Below are 14,731 nucleotides of genomic sequence, written 5' to 3' on the forward strand. Positions count from 1 at the left end.
AAAAACATTTCATGTATTCTTAAATGTTGTCTCCTTCACTTTTCTCTACAAATTATGTATTTAATACAGATTGAAACGTCAATGAAAATACATTTAATGCGATTATGGCAGCGTTTGTAACAGGTGTGTCGCTGAGACATAAGTCTACTGAAGCTCTGTCTGTCTGTTTGTGCAGCTGTTTGTATGTAGGATTCTTTCCTCTGTTTTTAATAAAAACCTACAGTCATCACACAGCAGCAGGATCAATATGTGTGTCACTAAAGACAGAAGCTGTGCATATTTATTAAATATTCATAATTATTAATTATCCCAATATGGCGACAGGACAGGTCAGGATCTAAATTTAATTCATGTTCCGTGTTTTTCTGAGTGACAGGCAAGGGATTCCAGGATTCCAGGTTTATGCAGTCATATTATTTGGCTTATAAAGCAGCCGTCCACAGGTTGAGTCATGAGCCCCAGCAGAGCGGTAGAGACACTTTTATTTAACTATAAATATAAATCTCCAAACTCCACTTTCCCTCTGTAATGTGAAAAAATATTTTATTTTTCATGCAAAGTTTATTATCATGGTGAGTTTTCACTTTTGTTACGTAAATGCAGTGTCTCACAATATTTGCATTAGTGCACATGCATACATAATGCGCATGGATACATTTCCATAGACTGGGTGCAACCTCTAATCATAAATAACAACAACATATGGCAACAGGTAGTACCAATAAAAAAGAAAATTTATGGTACCATAAGTTTCTCTTAGATAAACCCATCACTACGCAAGCACAGGAATTTACATGTTTTGTAATCATCATAAATTCAACTGATAAAACCATTTTATCTGCAACTGTCAGCATATTTGGGGTGATGTATATGAATAGTTGTGGTATTATTGTGTTTTGGGATCTCATATTTCACAGAGGTTGCCAGTTTGAAACCCTTGACTGTCGGTGGTGGTCCAAGCAGGGAAGGTGAATGCTGCCCCCTCTCTCTCTCAACAATCTGGTTGCCCTTTAGCAAGGCACAGAGTATTATGTATGCTTGTAAGTTTAGCAAACCTTTCCTAGAGATTAATAATACTGTCAGGGTCCAGAAAACTGAGCAGCAATGCTCAAATATTTTTTATGAACTAATAGCAACACAAAGTGAACAAATTTCTCCATGGTTACTACAGTATTTTGACAGTGATCGTCCACCAAGTAACGTGTGTGTGTACATAATGCTGCCAAACAAGCAGTAAAAAATAAAAAGCAGGTTTAAATTTGAAAACAGAAATACTCACCTAGTTCCACTATGTCTGCAAAAGAGAAGACAAAGAAAGTCACACTATGTCAATAAATTGACACAAGGTATTAACCTTGGAATATTGACCATGGGGAGAAATTTGCCGGCCTTTGTGGGTTTGTTCCCCCTCCCTGTGAACTGAAGATGAACTGCAAGCGAACAATCTACCTGACTGAACTGTGGATGAACTCTGGCTGCTTTCCAGCCAGCAGGGATCAGCTCTACAACCTACATCCTGTGAATGCAGATTTTAATAAAAACTAAAAGCCCCCAATAGTTCTTCCACCCAGAATGGAACCTGTAATTCACACAACAGGCACTTTAAACAAGAAATTCAACTGGTCGAGAACTTGTTCGAATCATGGTGCTCGTTTCCAAAAAGTGGGCCATGATGGCTCTTGTGGGAATCAGGCAGTTACTTGGCAGTGTTCTTCTTTTCTCCTGTGCTTTTATTCTTCTTTTAAATCTAAAGGAATGAAGGTTATGTTCAGGCAGTAAAAATGTGTTAGTAACCCCTGTGTAAATGCCATTTTACACCAGTATTCTCTCAATTGTGATTATGGGGACATCAGTGCTGCCAGAAAAAAGATCATTACCCATTACAAAGAGCACAGTGAGGAACAGATACCAAACAGAAATGATCTACTCACCCTCATCGATGCCCGGAGCCATAAGGAAGTGACCATACACCGTCTTGGTGACCGTTCCCAGAGGGTTGCTGGCCTCCAGAGTGTAGTTGCCATTGTTGATGTGTGTTGGGTTTTGGAAAGTCAGACAGCCCTCCAGATAGTCCTGGTAGAAGTCCATCTCTGTTCGGATGTACTCATTCTGGGGGATCTCCATTTGCTTGTGGAACCAGCGCAGTTTGGGGTGTGGGTAACCCCGAACCGTGAACTCGATGCAGGTGTCGTGGCGCTGCTCAGGTTCAGCCAGTCTCAGGATGACTGGAGGAACTGCAGGGAGGAAAGAAAGAAACTGTGTTATTTATGAGGTGGAGGGACAGAATAATTCCTAGATCACCAAAAATCCCCTAGAGATTTTTCAACCTAAAACCCTCATCAATGTGCCTCATTTTTGTGTTGAAGTATTACCTAAAGACGTTATGAGTTGAGAAAGTTCCACAACCCCTGAGCTGATCAAAACCTTTCATAATTAATTCATACTAAACACAAAGCTGTTTTGATTTGAGGATAACATTTAGGAGGCAGTTTTCTTGCCTGTGTTACATATTGCAGCAGTACACGGGACTCTGAGGAAAACATACAGATAGAGGGACCCCTCTTGCTTGAAATAGACAGAGGAATCTCCTCTGCATAAGCAACCACAGAGTATTTCTTCCCTGACATGCAACAACACACCTCTAAATCCACAACGCCGCCAAGCTGAGAGGCAATTTATCACTTTAATACCATCAGATACATTTCATAAACAATTCATCCACTGATTTGTCTTTGCAATGAGTCACTCTTGCAGCTACATCATCAAAAGGAAATATTTGGCAGACGGTATTACCTGGCAGTCTCTCTCTCTGTGTGTTCTACATACCAGCCACCCACCCAACCCCCACCAAATCTACCCACCCACTCCACTGCTCGCTCGCTCACACACACACACACACACACACACACACACACACACACACACACACACAGGGTGGCTGTGGCTCAGGAGGAGGGGGGCGGGGGGGCTGGGGGGGAGTGGGGTGAGGGGTAGTCCACTAATCAGAAGATCGGTGGTTTGATCCCCGGTCCCTCCAGTCCACATGTTGAAGTGTCCTTGGGCAAGATACTGAACCCCAAATTGCTCCCGATGGCTATGCCAGCGGTGTATAAGTGTGTGTGTGTATTAGATTAGATCCTGATGAGCAGGTTGGCAACCTGCATGGCAGCCTCTGCCATCACTGCATGTATGTGTGTGTGTGTGAATGGGTGAATGTTGACATATATTGTAAAGCGGTTTGAGTGGTCGGAAGACTAGAAAGGCGGTATATAAATACAGTCCATTTACACACACGCATACACATTCATAATACACCATTGCTCTAGGTCTCAATGAACCCTGCAATTTCTATAGACTTGTGTGAGTAATCCTATTTATATAACTTGATTGCAGCTGCTACGTGTGTTTATGGCGTACCATTTCCATCCTGGCCTGTCATTTAGACAAACCTGCAGCTCCCCCAGTGACTCTCCCCCTGCAGTTTCATGTAATTCATATTGTGCTACTAAATAGTGCAAGTATACTGATTGTAATTTTGACAATCAATAACTAGGGCTGATGTTAGTTAAGTCATTTTTTAAGTAACAAGACTAAGAGTCTACAGCCGTGCTAAAGGCACCAGTATACTCCAGCAGAAAATCTTGTTGGATGGTCAAACAGCATCTGAAAATTCCTCCCCTCACTCCTTTCCTACATCGAGATTGTGGGACTACATGCGACAACTCTGTGACTTTCCAAAACAAACAGTCCAACATTTACACCTACTTCATGCAATGATTGGCCAGAGGTGAGATATAAGCAAGGTTTGAACTTCTCTCTCAAACTCTCTTTTTTTCATTCTTCAGACAACTACTTCTGTCACTTTTTGTATACAAATGAGTGCAACACTATGAATGCCTTCCAAGAGAGACTATCTGAAAGTGTGCCCGCTTTTCACCCAGTGTTCAAGCGTGGCAGTTCAGAGCAGCTATAAACAGTTTTTCCTTCTGACATTGTTGACACATCATACAGTCTCATTCTTTTCACCCAGGCTTTAGGAACGGCAGTACTGATGTTTAGCAACTATACTGTTTACCATTAGTTTAGCATGTTAGCAAGCTAACATTTGCTAATTAACACTAAACACAAAGTACAACTGAGGCTGATGGGAATGTCGTTAGTTTTGCAGGTATTGATCACAAACCAAAGTATTTGACAAAAACAAATTGAACTGATGATGACATTATGAAAAGTTAAGGGATCACCAAAGCGATTACTATTCATCCTGAGGGCGGCATGAGTCTATGTACCAAATTGCATGGCAATCTGTCCAATAGCTGTTGAGCCTAGAGATGCACCACTAGCATGGCTAAAAAAAGATGATTACTGTGGGCACGAAATTGGGATTTTGCATGGCCAGATAAACCCATTAGAAGGTCCCTGGGGCAAAATTCCTTGTGTGGCCCCTGTTGAGTCCCCCACATCTTGTGTGTACCCTATCACCTCCAAGTTCTCCTTAAGAACAGTACATACAACAAATCATGGTCGTTTCATTATTTGCTCAGACATCCGGAAACCAACTAATACTTTGGTCTAGGTTTTCTATGTTTCAAATTGTCTGAGGCAGTATGATCAAACAATTTTATTTAGAAGAATTCATCATGTGAGCACAATATAAGCTTTAAAAAAAGGTTAGTCTTAAAACTAGATTTTAAAACATGCCCCCTCTACAAAGGGCATGGTTAGGTAATTATGCAGGAAGCATTGTGGTTGATATTGTAATTTAGTGGTGCAAATTCTTATAAAATTCTTATTCAAATTTGCATCAGCATCAATGGTTGTTAATCTGGTTGTTAATCCTGCCTGGGTTTTGTGACTACAACAGCGAAACTGTAATTACAAACACTGTGATTGTGCATTATCAACTTTGATAAGACTGTTATTTGTAAATCAAAAATGATAGATTAATAGATAACAAGATAAATCAATAATAAGAATAACTCACTTGTTATAACTTGATTTCTGATTGTGTACCAATGGATATCTCATGTTTTCAAACCAAATAATCATCCAGTAAAGAGATGAATGAGCTGTTTATTGGTGTTAGAAAGCTGTCATTTCATAAATTGCTTTGGTGATATTGTTTCTGCCAGACAATAGTGACAATGAAGTCATTCAATATGAAGTAAAGGCTTAGGCATGTGTATGTGTGAATGTGCTGGTGTGGGGGCGGGTGCAGAACTGTGATGTTGAGTGCAGGAAGAAAGAGATGAGAGAGAAGAAAAGAAAGAGGAGGGGGGAAGATAGCCATGAAGTGAGGGTGGCTTACAGCTGTGCTACCTATAGAAAAAGAGAGAAACAAAAGGAGAAGAAAAGAAAACAAAATTCTCTTGTTGATGAACATTTAGGGACCGATCCATTTTCCCCTCAGCGTGGCTGTCAGCCCAGTCTCGGTCAATACAATACAAGTCATTATGGGGCTCCATACTGGCCTATAACAACATTGTGTCCTCGTGGTGTGCATACAGATGACAAGCTTTGATAACTACATGGCTTTGATCAGTGAGGACAATGAATACAAGCCAAGTTGTGCAACGTTATCTAGTGGTAACACTGGTGGCATATTTCAAATGCCATGTTCTAGCTAGACTTGAGAAAGGACATCATGGCTGCCAGTGACAGGGAGGCAAGAGTTTCATGGGACAGATATTGCCACATTCTCCCTCCAGGTTTACCCACACTGGGATTAAGATTTGAACCTGTAAGAAGCAGCATTGTGACATTATGTAGAGTCTCTGGAGAGATACCATCACCTACAGTACTTCCTCATTAAATTAGTCATAATTAGTTAATGCCTTGCTATACCTGTGGAGCTACTCAGGGAATAGAACTACTACGTCTGGCATAAGTTAGTGTCTTGTTCTTAATAGAGAGATACACCATGCCTATAGGAATAAAGGGAAAAACACAGTGCGTTATGTGACTCCACAATGCTGTAGAGCTGCTATTGTTCCAGAAAGCGGCAGAACAATGGGTCTGCAGAATTTGCATTGTGGTTAATTACAGCTTAACTAAAATAGGGAACTCATCTTTGAATGCAGAGAATGTTACTTGACGGCTGGTAATGTCACTGTCAATCAGATTACTCCCTAATCAGAGCAGCAGTTTAAGCTATTTTATGACATTTCCAGAGACAATAGCCTGCACAGGGGAGGAAATGTAATTACCATCAGAGCATGTGGTGAAAAATTAATAAGTTAATTTGCAGCACCAGCAGAGAGTGTCAACAGAAAAAAATGCCTGGAGATGTACATCCATAGAGTGTCCATGTGGAGGAAGCCCTGAAGACTAGATGTTGCAAAGTCATTCTGTCGTTCTAGCATGGTCCTTAGCAGCTCTGCTACAGTTGGGAGTGTTTGAACTTGTGACAAATCTCCCCTGTCCTGCAGTGTGATACATTGCAAAGAGCCACAATAGATTGTGTACTACAACAGCAAGCTTGCTACAAAGAGAAAAATGTCAGGAACCCTTGATAAATATCAGCTTTGAATACAGTCTGTCCCAAATCTGCTCAGGGCTGATCCACAGGGTAAACTTATGTAAGATCTGAGGTATATCATGTAATTCAAGGTCTGGATATTAGAGAAATATGGCTTTTGAAGGTTACCAAATCATTGCTTTATCATTGCTGAGGGTTATATATTTTATTTTCCGTTTCTTTTCCGCACAGATCAAGGCTGACTTTTCATGTGAGCTAGAGGGTATATTCTTGCTAATCGACTACATCAATTTCACTTGGTTTGTAAGTGTACAACACCTCATTGCATTCTAAATGTACCTGCATAATTTGGCTGCTCTGCTTCATAAAGGAGATTTTTTTCCTGTTGTAAATTATTCTCTTAGACTGTCAGTGTTATTAATATAAGATATATTTCAGTCCCCAACATATTCTAACATGTCCATCATAGCCACCATGAAAGTTGCCATCAGGGCTGTTGGAACAAATTTCGGGAGTTGAATATAATTTGACTATAATTTTGACTATAAATCGACTATAAGTGGGCGGGCCACTGGGCCAGGCAATACACTGGCGGAAACCCTGCGTCTGATGAACAATAATGTTTTCTGAGTCTGTCTGAATCACAATTTCACATTAAATGTGCTAACGTAACATTACAATATCAGAAATAGCAAAAAGCAATGCACCCACAGAGATCAGCACTCCTGACCATTTAAGAAGCGATATATGGAAAGTTTTTGGATTTCCGTCCACAAACGGAAAAATTGAACAAAAGCAGGCCCACAGTAAAAGACCAACCTTTGGGTTTGCAGTGCATCCCGACCCAAATAACACATCATGTATTGATATACACAAGCGCATACTGATGTGGCTTTATTTATATTTCAGTTAAGTGCATAGTTTAATTACTATGATCCAGCACAATGAAAGCTTATTTAATATTTATATTTTAGTTAACATTATTCATTTTGTGCCTGAGCTTTCTTGCTAAGTAATAATTAAGTGATCACCTGTTTATTGGTAATGTTGGAATGCCCTGTAATGTTCAGAGGGAAAGTAACTAACTGCTACACACATGTAACTCACATCAGTAAGCTACCTATGTGAAGCAGTAATTTACCTCTGTTTTGATAATGTGGGTTGTTGTCTTTAAAACATATTTTCTTGTTATATGATCCATCTAATGTTTTAGTCATTGCTATTTTGCAAAAAGTTATGTACATCATTTTATATATATTCTGGGGAGCATGACCACTTAGTTGTTGTCTTAATTACAGGGAAATGGCATTCACTCTTAACATATGAGGTCTGTAGTCTGTGTACTAGTGCCACCTATTGGGCTATTAGCAGTCTAAGAATTAGAGCAACATAACGCAGTAGCACTGTGTTAATATCCCATTAATTGCGATATTTATGCGCAATTGGGTGTATCTGAAAATCTTCAGCTGTGTGTTTATCTAACTATAAAGCAAAGAATCCTCTGTCTGTCTGTCTGTCTGTATGTATGTATGTATGTCTGTATGTCTGTATGTATGTCCTTCACATGTCTCAAGAACCATTCATCCAATCTACTTTACACTTAATAGGTGTATTGCTGGGGACCCAAGGAAGTGCAGTATTGAATTTGGTGCAATTCGGATTCACAACAAGATCAATATTGATAAATTTTGAATAAACAAGCAATTAGCGAATAGTGGGGTGGGGCTTCTGGGCTATGCGACTGTGTGAGCAAGTGACAGAGAGACAGGCTGGTGAGGAGAGACAGCAGTGGAAATCTTTCTCTGCGAGAGAGAAAGCCCATGAATGACAGAAATACAATGTTATTTTGTGATTGTTTCATGGCGGTTACGTTCTAAAGCACAAATAAACAACCATCAAACACTCAACAGATGATTTACTGTGGAGACAGATGCTCTTAGTTTCTGTTTCATTTTCCTCCTCTGCATTTCTCCTTTTCATTCATTCATTACATCCAACTAATACAGCAGTAAATACAAAGAACAACAGGACAAATCTGTGTTGTATTTTCTTCGTGTGAATGCTGTGTTTCCAGCACAGCAGCTGAGAGAGAGAGAGAGAGAGAGAGAGAGAGAGAGAGAGTGGCAGAGCAAAGAGAGGGAGTGGTGGAAAGCTTTCTGTGAAACATGAATGAGATAAATGACTGACCAATCAGTCCTCTGCAGTGTTTTCACATCACCTTTTAGTATTAGCTCACCTCAATTAATGTCACATGGCGTGCTCTTAAAAGAGAAAGGTAGACAGCGAAAACAGAGCTTTTAATCAAGAATGGACAGACTCTTAGGCTACTTCCCACGGGCAGTTCAAAGCCAGAATGTCTCATACAAGTACAAATCTTTTGAGCAACTATACTCAAATGATCCAAACTGAAGCCACAGAAAATAAACAATCTAAGAGCCCAATGTGATCGATCCACTTTATTTTAGGAGCCGCAGCCCTCATTATACTTGAAATGAGAAAAGATTCACTATTACGGTACTTAACATCTGTGTATACTGTAATAGAGTGTTTGTTTCTTTCATGTTGTTGGTGTATATACTCATTCACAGCTCACATTAACAGTATTAATTTTTCTATGTGTTGAAGCAGCAATCAGCCCATCTGTGAGAAGTTTGCACATGTGAATGTAAATGAGAAAATAAATTGCACCTTGTGTTGTTTTGTAGTCCATAAAAGTCTTGTAAATGCTATTGTTCCTGACAAGTGACAGCACTTGTTCATTCTGGCTTGTGAAAGCAAGTAACTATGATATCTCCATGTGATCATATGGAGATTTAACCTCCATATGATCGCAAGCAGATGGCAATATGATCCCCATACCAAGCTGACTGACTCCTCAGCAATATTTGCCATGCACAGCCACCGTCCATAATAAGTGAACAAACATGACCTAATACCCCAGACACATACTGTTGATGCAGACGATACAGATATTGTGATTATGACATTTCTGTTATGGCACAGGTGATTGCAATTTTTATTTAGTACAGATTTTCAAACTACATTTAACCCTTAAGCATTTTTGAAAGAGGATCAGCACCACGGTTAACTGTCAGTTGATAAACTCTGCTCTTGGTCCTAAAGGCAGCAGCTGTTGTGTTACCACATTCTGGTAATTTTTACATACAGAAATATGTTAAGGTCATTTAATATACAGTGTGAAATCCAAAAAATGGAAATATTGAAACTGATTGTTAACCCAGGGTTTAAATAAAACTAAGAAGAAGAGTTACGTTTAAACATTATTTAGTGTGAAAAGCCCCCAGTGCTCTATTTTGTTGTCAAGCAAGCTATGGTTTTTATTTATATTGTCATAATTTTGTCTTGGTGATATTACTCTATAGTATATACAAACCAAATGCTGAACTGCCAGATTTCTTTTGTAAGGCATTTGAGATTCCTAAAGTCCAAGGATTAACCTTAATGATATTAAATATAAACAGCAATGCAAATTAGGAGGTTATTTAAACAAATTAGTTCACAATTAGAAAATATTTTATGTCAACATACTTACCTTCACATAACACACAGGTAGCATTAATATAAAATCAGAGTTCTACTCACATCAGGAGCATGTTTTCTCATCATCATGCAAATTTATGCATCAATGTACACAAGGGTGTCCCTGAGGAGAATGTGTAGTGTGAGTTTGAAATCTCTGTCATTGTTCATAAGTTACTGTGTCCACTCTGTGCCTGAATGTCACCTCGCTCCTGTCACCTCTGCAGTGTTAGACCAGAGTTTCCCTTGAGGTTTAATCGCAGAAAAAAAATCCAACTTACACTGCACATTGAGCTGGATGGAGGAGTTGGTCATCCCCACCACGTTCTCTGCAATGCAGGTCAGCTGGAAGTTGTTGTCATCTCGGCTGATGTTGAAAAGAGTCAGGTTGATGGAGTGGATGTTCGGCCAGTAAACATTGGACTATAGAGAGATAATGAGAGACACAGAAAGATGACATGACATGTTTAGGTACATGAAGGATATACAGCACATGCAATTAAATTACTGGAGTTTCAATATTTAATTTCTTAATTAAAAGAATCAGTTCATTATTAATTGATTTAATTCTGGAAAGAAACAGAATAGAGTGAATAAGCGCACACTACCACTGGAAATTAATCACTTTGGTGATCTGGGCTACAATCGCAGCAGCTGCATTGTGAGAAAAAGGCCAGCTAATAACTCTTTAAGCCTGAGTGCCTCAGTGATATATTGTGAATTTTGGCACTAATTGGAATGGATACAGGACTAACAAATTCACAACTTTTCACTTTCAGGTAGCCAAACACAATTCTTGTTCTTCCCCTCTTGCCTTCGGTTGACCAGGTTCCCCAATACTTCATTCATGCTAATCAGCTTCAGTATCTATCTACCTTAAAACATCAAGCCTGAGGCTGAGGTAACTTTCATCTGTAAATGCTGCAAGCATTAAAGACAGATGACAAATACAGACACATGGCAATTTCAAAAACTGCTATTACTCTCTTATTGCTGTTTATCTCTGCTGTGTTATTGCTGTGACATCACTGAGGCCTGTCTTAGGGAGCCAGATTAGTGGGCTAGCCAGCACTTGTGGGACAGCTATTCAGAAAGCAGGTTAAGTCAATTTTCTATAAGTCAGTTTTCTATACAATGTCAAATTTATCATGTTTTGACAAGGGCTGCACTTAAAGTACTGTGTAATTAAAACATGTGCTCAATCTTTTATCTGCACGGTACAGTCACCATACAGTGCTTTTAAATGTACTGCAATTAACAAACAACTTTGACTCATGACTGCAGCAGCAGAGCTAGAAGCATTTCCACTATAGATTCTCTCTTTAAATGTCACTTAAATAAAATAAATGAATGAAATAAGATAAACTGTATTTCCACGTTGTGAAGGTTGTTATGTCACGTGCACAAACCAAGAACCATCAAACTGATAATGCCAAGTATTTAATTTTTGTGCTATGAAATAAACGTGTTTGCATCTTATGAAATTAGTTTCCAGCACTTAATGATACAAAGTTCAAAGTTCACATTTAGTTCACAGAGACAACATTACAAACACAGCCCTCTAACAGACTGCGCTAAGAGAGAAGTGTTATGTCTTTGAGTTCACTTGTCCTTGTGTCATTGTCTGAACTAACTAATGTCTGCAACATAGGGCCAAAGTTCTCCTTTACTTTGCTAACTGCAGTGGTTTTTGTCTCATTACTTTAGTCTCCATAGTATGTGTTCCATATGTGCTGCTCTATGGCCATGAACATAACAGGCTTACATGTCAGTTTCCCTCACTGTGAATTGATGTGATCTTTGCTGGATGTCTTAGGTCTGTGTTCTTAAATCAGGCTTGATTTAGTTTGATCTCATTACTGTGGCTCTGAGTTAGCTTTATCTTGTTAGGCTCATTGAAGACAGGCTTTCCGCAATAAGCCCTGCTTTTCTGGATCTTCTTTATGCAACCCCTTCTGGTTAAGATTATGGATCAAAATGGGCCTTTGAGCCAATCAGCTCAATAGAAAAGTTAACATTTATATGAAATCTGGACAAAAAACAGTAGTGACAAAAGTGGTCCAGAAATTGACAATACATTTCACACAAATGCATGCTATTATGTGTAATAATTAGTATTGTAAGTGTGAGTGTGTGTCTGTGTCTGTGTCTCACCAGGTGTGTGTTGATGGAGTGCAGGCCGCTAACAGTCCAGTCCACTTCAGGCAGTGGTGATCCAGATCCATTGCAGCTCACTGTCACATTGTCGCCCTCCATCACCAACACACTGCTGTGGCTCACGCTGATCTCTGGCAAGTCTGAAAACACACACATACAAATACACACACAAACACACACACACACAGTGTACGTTCATATTAATACATGCCTGTCACTGCCTGTGTCTACATACTTTCACACCAAATCAATTAATCACTTTTCATTAATGTAATTAAATGAATACAAAGGAGGCATTGGAATATACATCCACAGACAAACTCCCACACACATTCACATACACTAGATGTCACAGGGATGAGTCACCACCGGGAGATAATACTGCAGAGTCTACAGCCTCTGTCAGAATCAACACACAGCTCCTCACATCAGATTCACCCTCTGAACTCTGTCACACCTCCTCCCCTTCACCTCCTCCCCGCTTCAACTCATCTTCCTACTACCCTCTTCTTTTCTCTATTTCACCTTTAACCCTTTCCTTCATGCCTTTCCTGTCTCTTTGCTCTCTTTTAACCCCCTTCCACTTTCTTTCCTCCCCCCTATGTTGCTTCCTCCCCCTTTTTCCTCCCACCTTTTTTATTTTCCTTCTCCTCCTTTTAAAACTAACATCGCCTCCTTCCTCTTCCCTCCTCCTTCCTCTCCCCCTCCCCTCCTCTTACCGCAGTTGTGGATGTACATGTTGTGCAGTCGTATCTTGGAGGCTCCGTTCCTGCAGTACAAGTGCTGCGTGTGGAGACCGGCCTCTCCTCTCTGCTGCCACAGCTGGATCCAACGGATATCACAGCCACAGTCAAACACCACACTGTCCAGACGCCTTGAAACACATTTAAATAAAACAACAAAATCAGCAATGACAATGACAAACCAGACTGTCCAACTATCTAAAGATACAAACAACACTCTCCACACCATTATCTGGATGAAACATAGAAATAACAGAAGCAGTGAGACTAGTATTACTAAAACGTAAGACAATTTATATCTTCAGCAATATAAACAGCTTTAACAATAACAAACGAAAAAAATCAATATTAGCAATGCCATAGCATTCTTCTGAGGCCAGCAACCAGTAGTTGAAGCAATATAAGTCTCGTCACCAGTAGCAACAATAACAATATTCAACATGACAGCAAGAGTTGAGACCAGGAATCGATATCCTGGTATTCTGATCAACATCTGCTCCAGTTTGTAAATGCCATTATTATGTTAATATTACTGGATTCTTTTAGCTGCAGCAACTAAAATGGCATCTTACTGTTGTGTGGCAAAGTATTTAAAGAATGAGTGTGAAGTGGAGCTGAAGTGGTTCAGAAGCCTAAATAAGGCATGCAGGATGGAGGCTTCATCCCCAATCATACTGCAGAATGATGTTCAACAGGTGGAGCATTGTATGCATAGAGTCCTAACTTTACAACTAAACAGCAATGATTCCAGAGTTTTTCAGCAATTCAAAAAGTAATAATACAATAATAATTATAAAACAAAACACCAGGTGGCCTACACTCAATATGTGCCTGAACGCATCTTGTGTAGACACTAATAGACGACTGAAGCTGCTGCTCCACTAACATGTTGCTTTCGCTGTGCAGCCTGTGTAGACATTGTGTTAACTTTCATCATTAGTGGGTAAAAATGACTAATAAATCTTCAGCTGCAGGAAAAGCAACATTACTGGCAACACTTTCAACCTAACTAGCAACATTCTTCACATTGTTAGTAATGACAATGTATATGATTAACAGTGTTAATTATAAAAAACAGGAATATAATGACAGTGGACGGTCATATATAACAACATGACATATATGACAGTCACCACAGATGTGTTTTGGCTCTGTAGCATTCAAATGTGAATAGGTCAAAGGTCAAAGCAGTGTTCAGGCAATCAGTTTCAGGCTGTATTAGCAGCAGGCAGGTGCTATTAGGCTCTTCTGTGCATACATTTCATTCTCACAGCAGTGTGAGATGGAGAGCCACATTATTCAACATTGTGCGCCACCTCTGCATTTTGCATATGTACAATTTGGAGGCTGTGATTGGCCAATTTTGTCAAGATGAATGCCTGTCCAATTGTCCTTGACAGAGGTCAATAATATATTGCAGAAAGCATGAATAATGTATGCGGTACGTCCATCATGCTGTATAAAGTAATGAGAATAGATTCCCGCAGGTGGATCTCGCTTATTATCAGGTGCTCACTGGATCTGATACTGCAGTTAGAGCAGACCCTTTTCACATTCAACTACTGCTACAAGAAAGGGACACAACACCACATCTATCCATTATGAATTGCTTTTCTCTTTAATAACTGCAGAGAAGCTATTCATTTTAAATGTTATTATTAGCAATTATTTTGTACAGATGCACTATGATTGCAGTCAATCATGTAAATACTATCAAATGATCATAGTCAAAACTCAAATAAATTCATAAATAAAAAAAGTCTAGTTTCCATTTCAGCCTAACTTAACTTTTTTATTACATTTCCACCTGCAA

The 14,731-nt window shown here is 39.5% G+C and overlaps 1 protein-coding gene across 1 annotated transcript in view; it reads right to left on the reverse strand.

Moving 5' to 3' along the window:
- The window catches only part of ntrk3b (neurotrophic tyrosine kinase, receptor, type 3b), a 180,450-nt gene that overhangs the window by 82,090 nt on the left and 83,629 nt on the right, over positions 1–14,731 (reverse strand). Inside the window, exons 5-8 of the mRNA XM_067595824.1 lie at positions 12,895–13,049; positions 12,173–12,315; positions 10,300–10,441; positions 1,932–2,234 (exon numbers count right to left, since the gene is read on the reverse strand). Of these exons, the coding sequence (XP_067451925.1) occupies positions 1,932–2,234; positions 10,300–10,441; positions 12,173–12,315; positions 12,895–13,049 (743 nt within the window). The remainder of the gene's footprint in view (positions 1–1,931; positions 2,235–10,299; positions 10,442–12,172; positions 12,316–12,894; positions 13,050–14,731) is intronic.

Source organism: Thunnus thynnus, chromosome 1, assembly GCF_963924715.1.
Source record: "Thunnus thynnus chromosome 1, fThuThy2.1, whole genome shotgun sequence".
In the NCBI taxonomy this organism is placed as follows: Eukaryota; Metazoa; Chordata; class Actinopteri; order Scombriformes; family Scombridae; genus Thunnus; species Thunnus thynnus.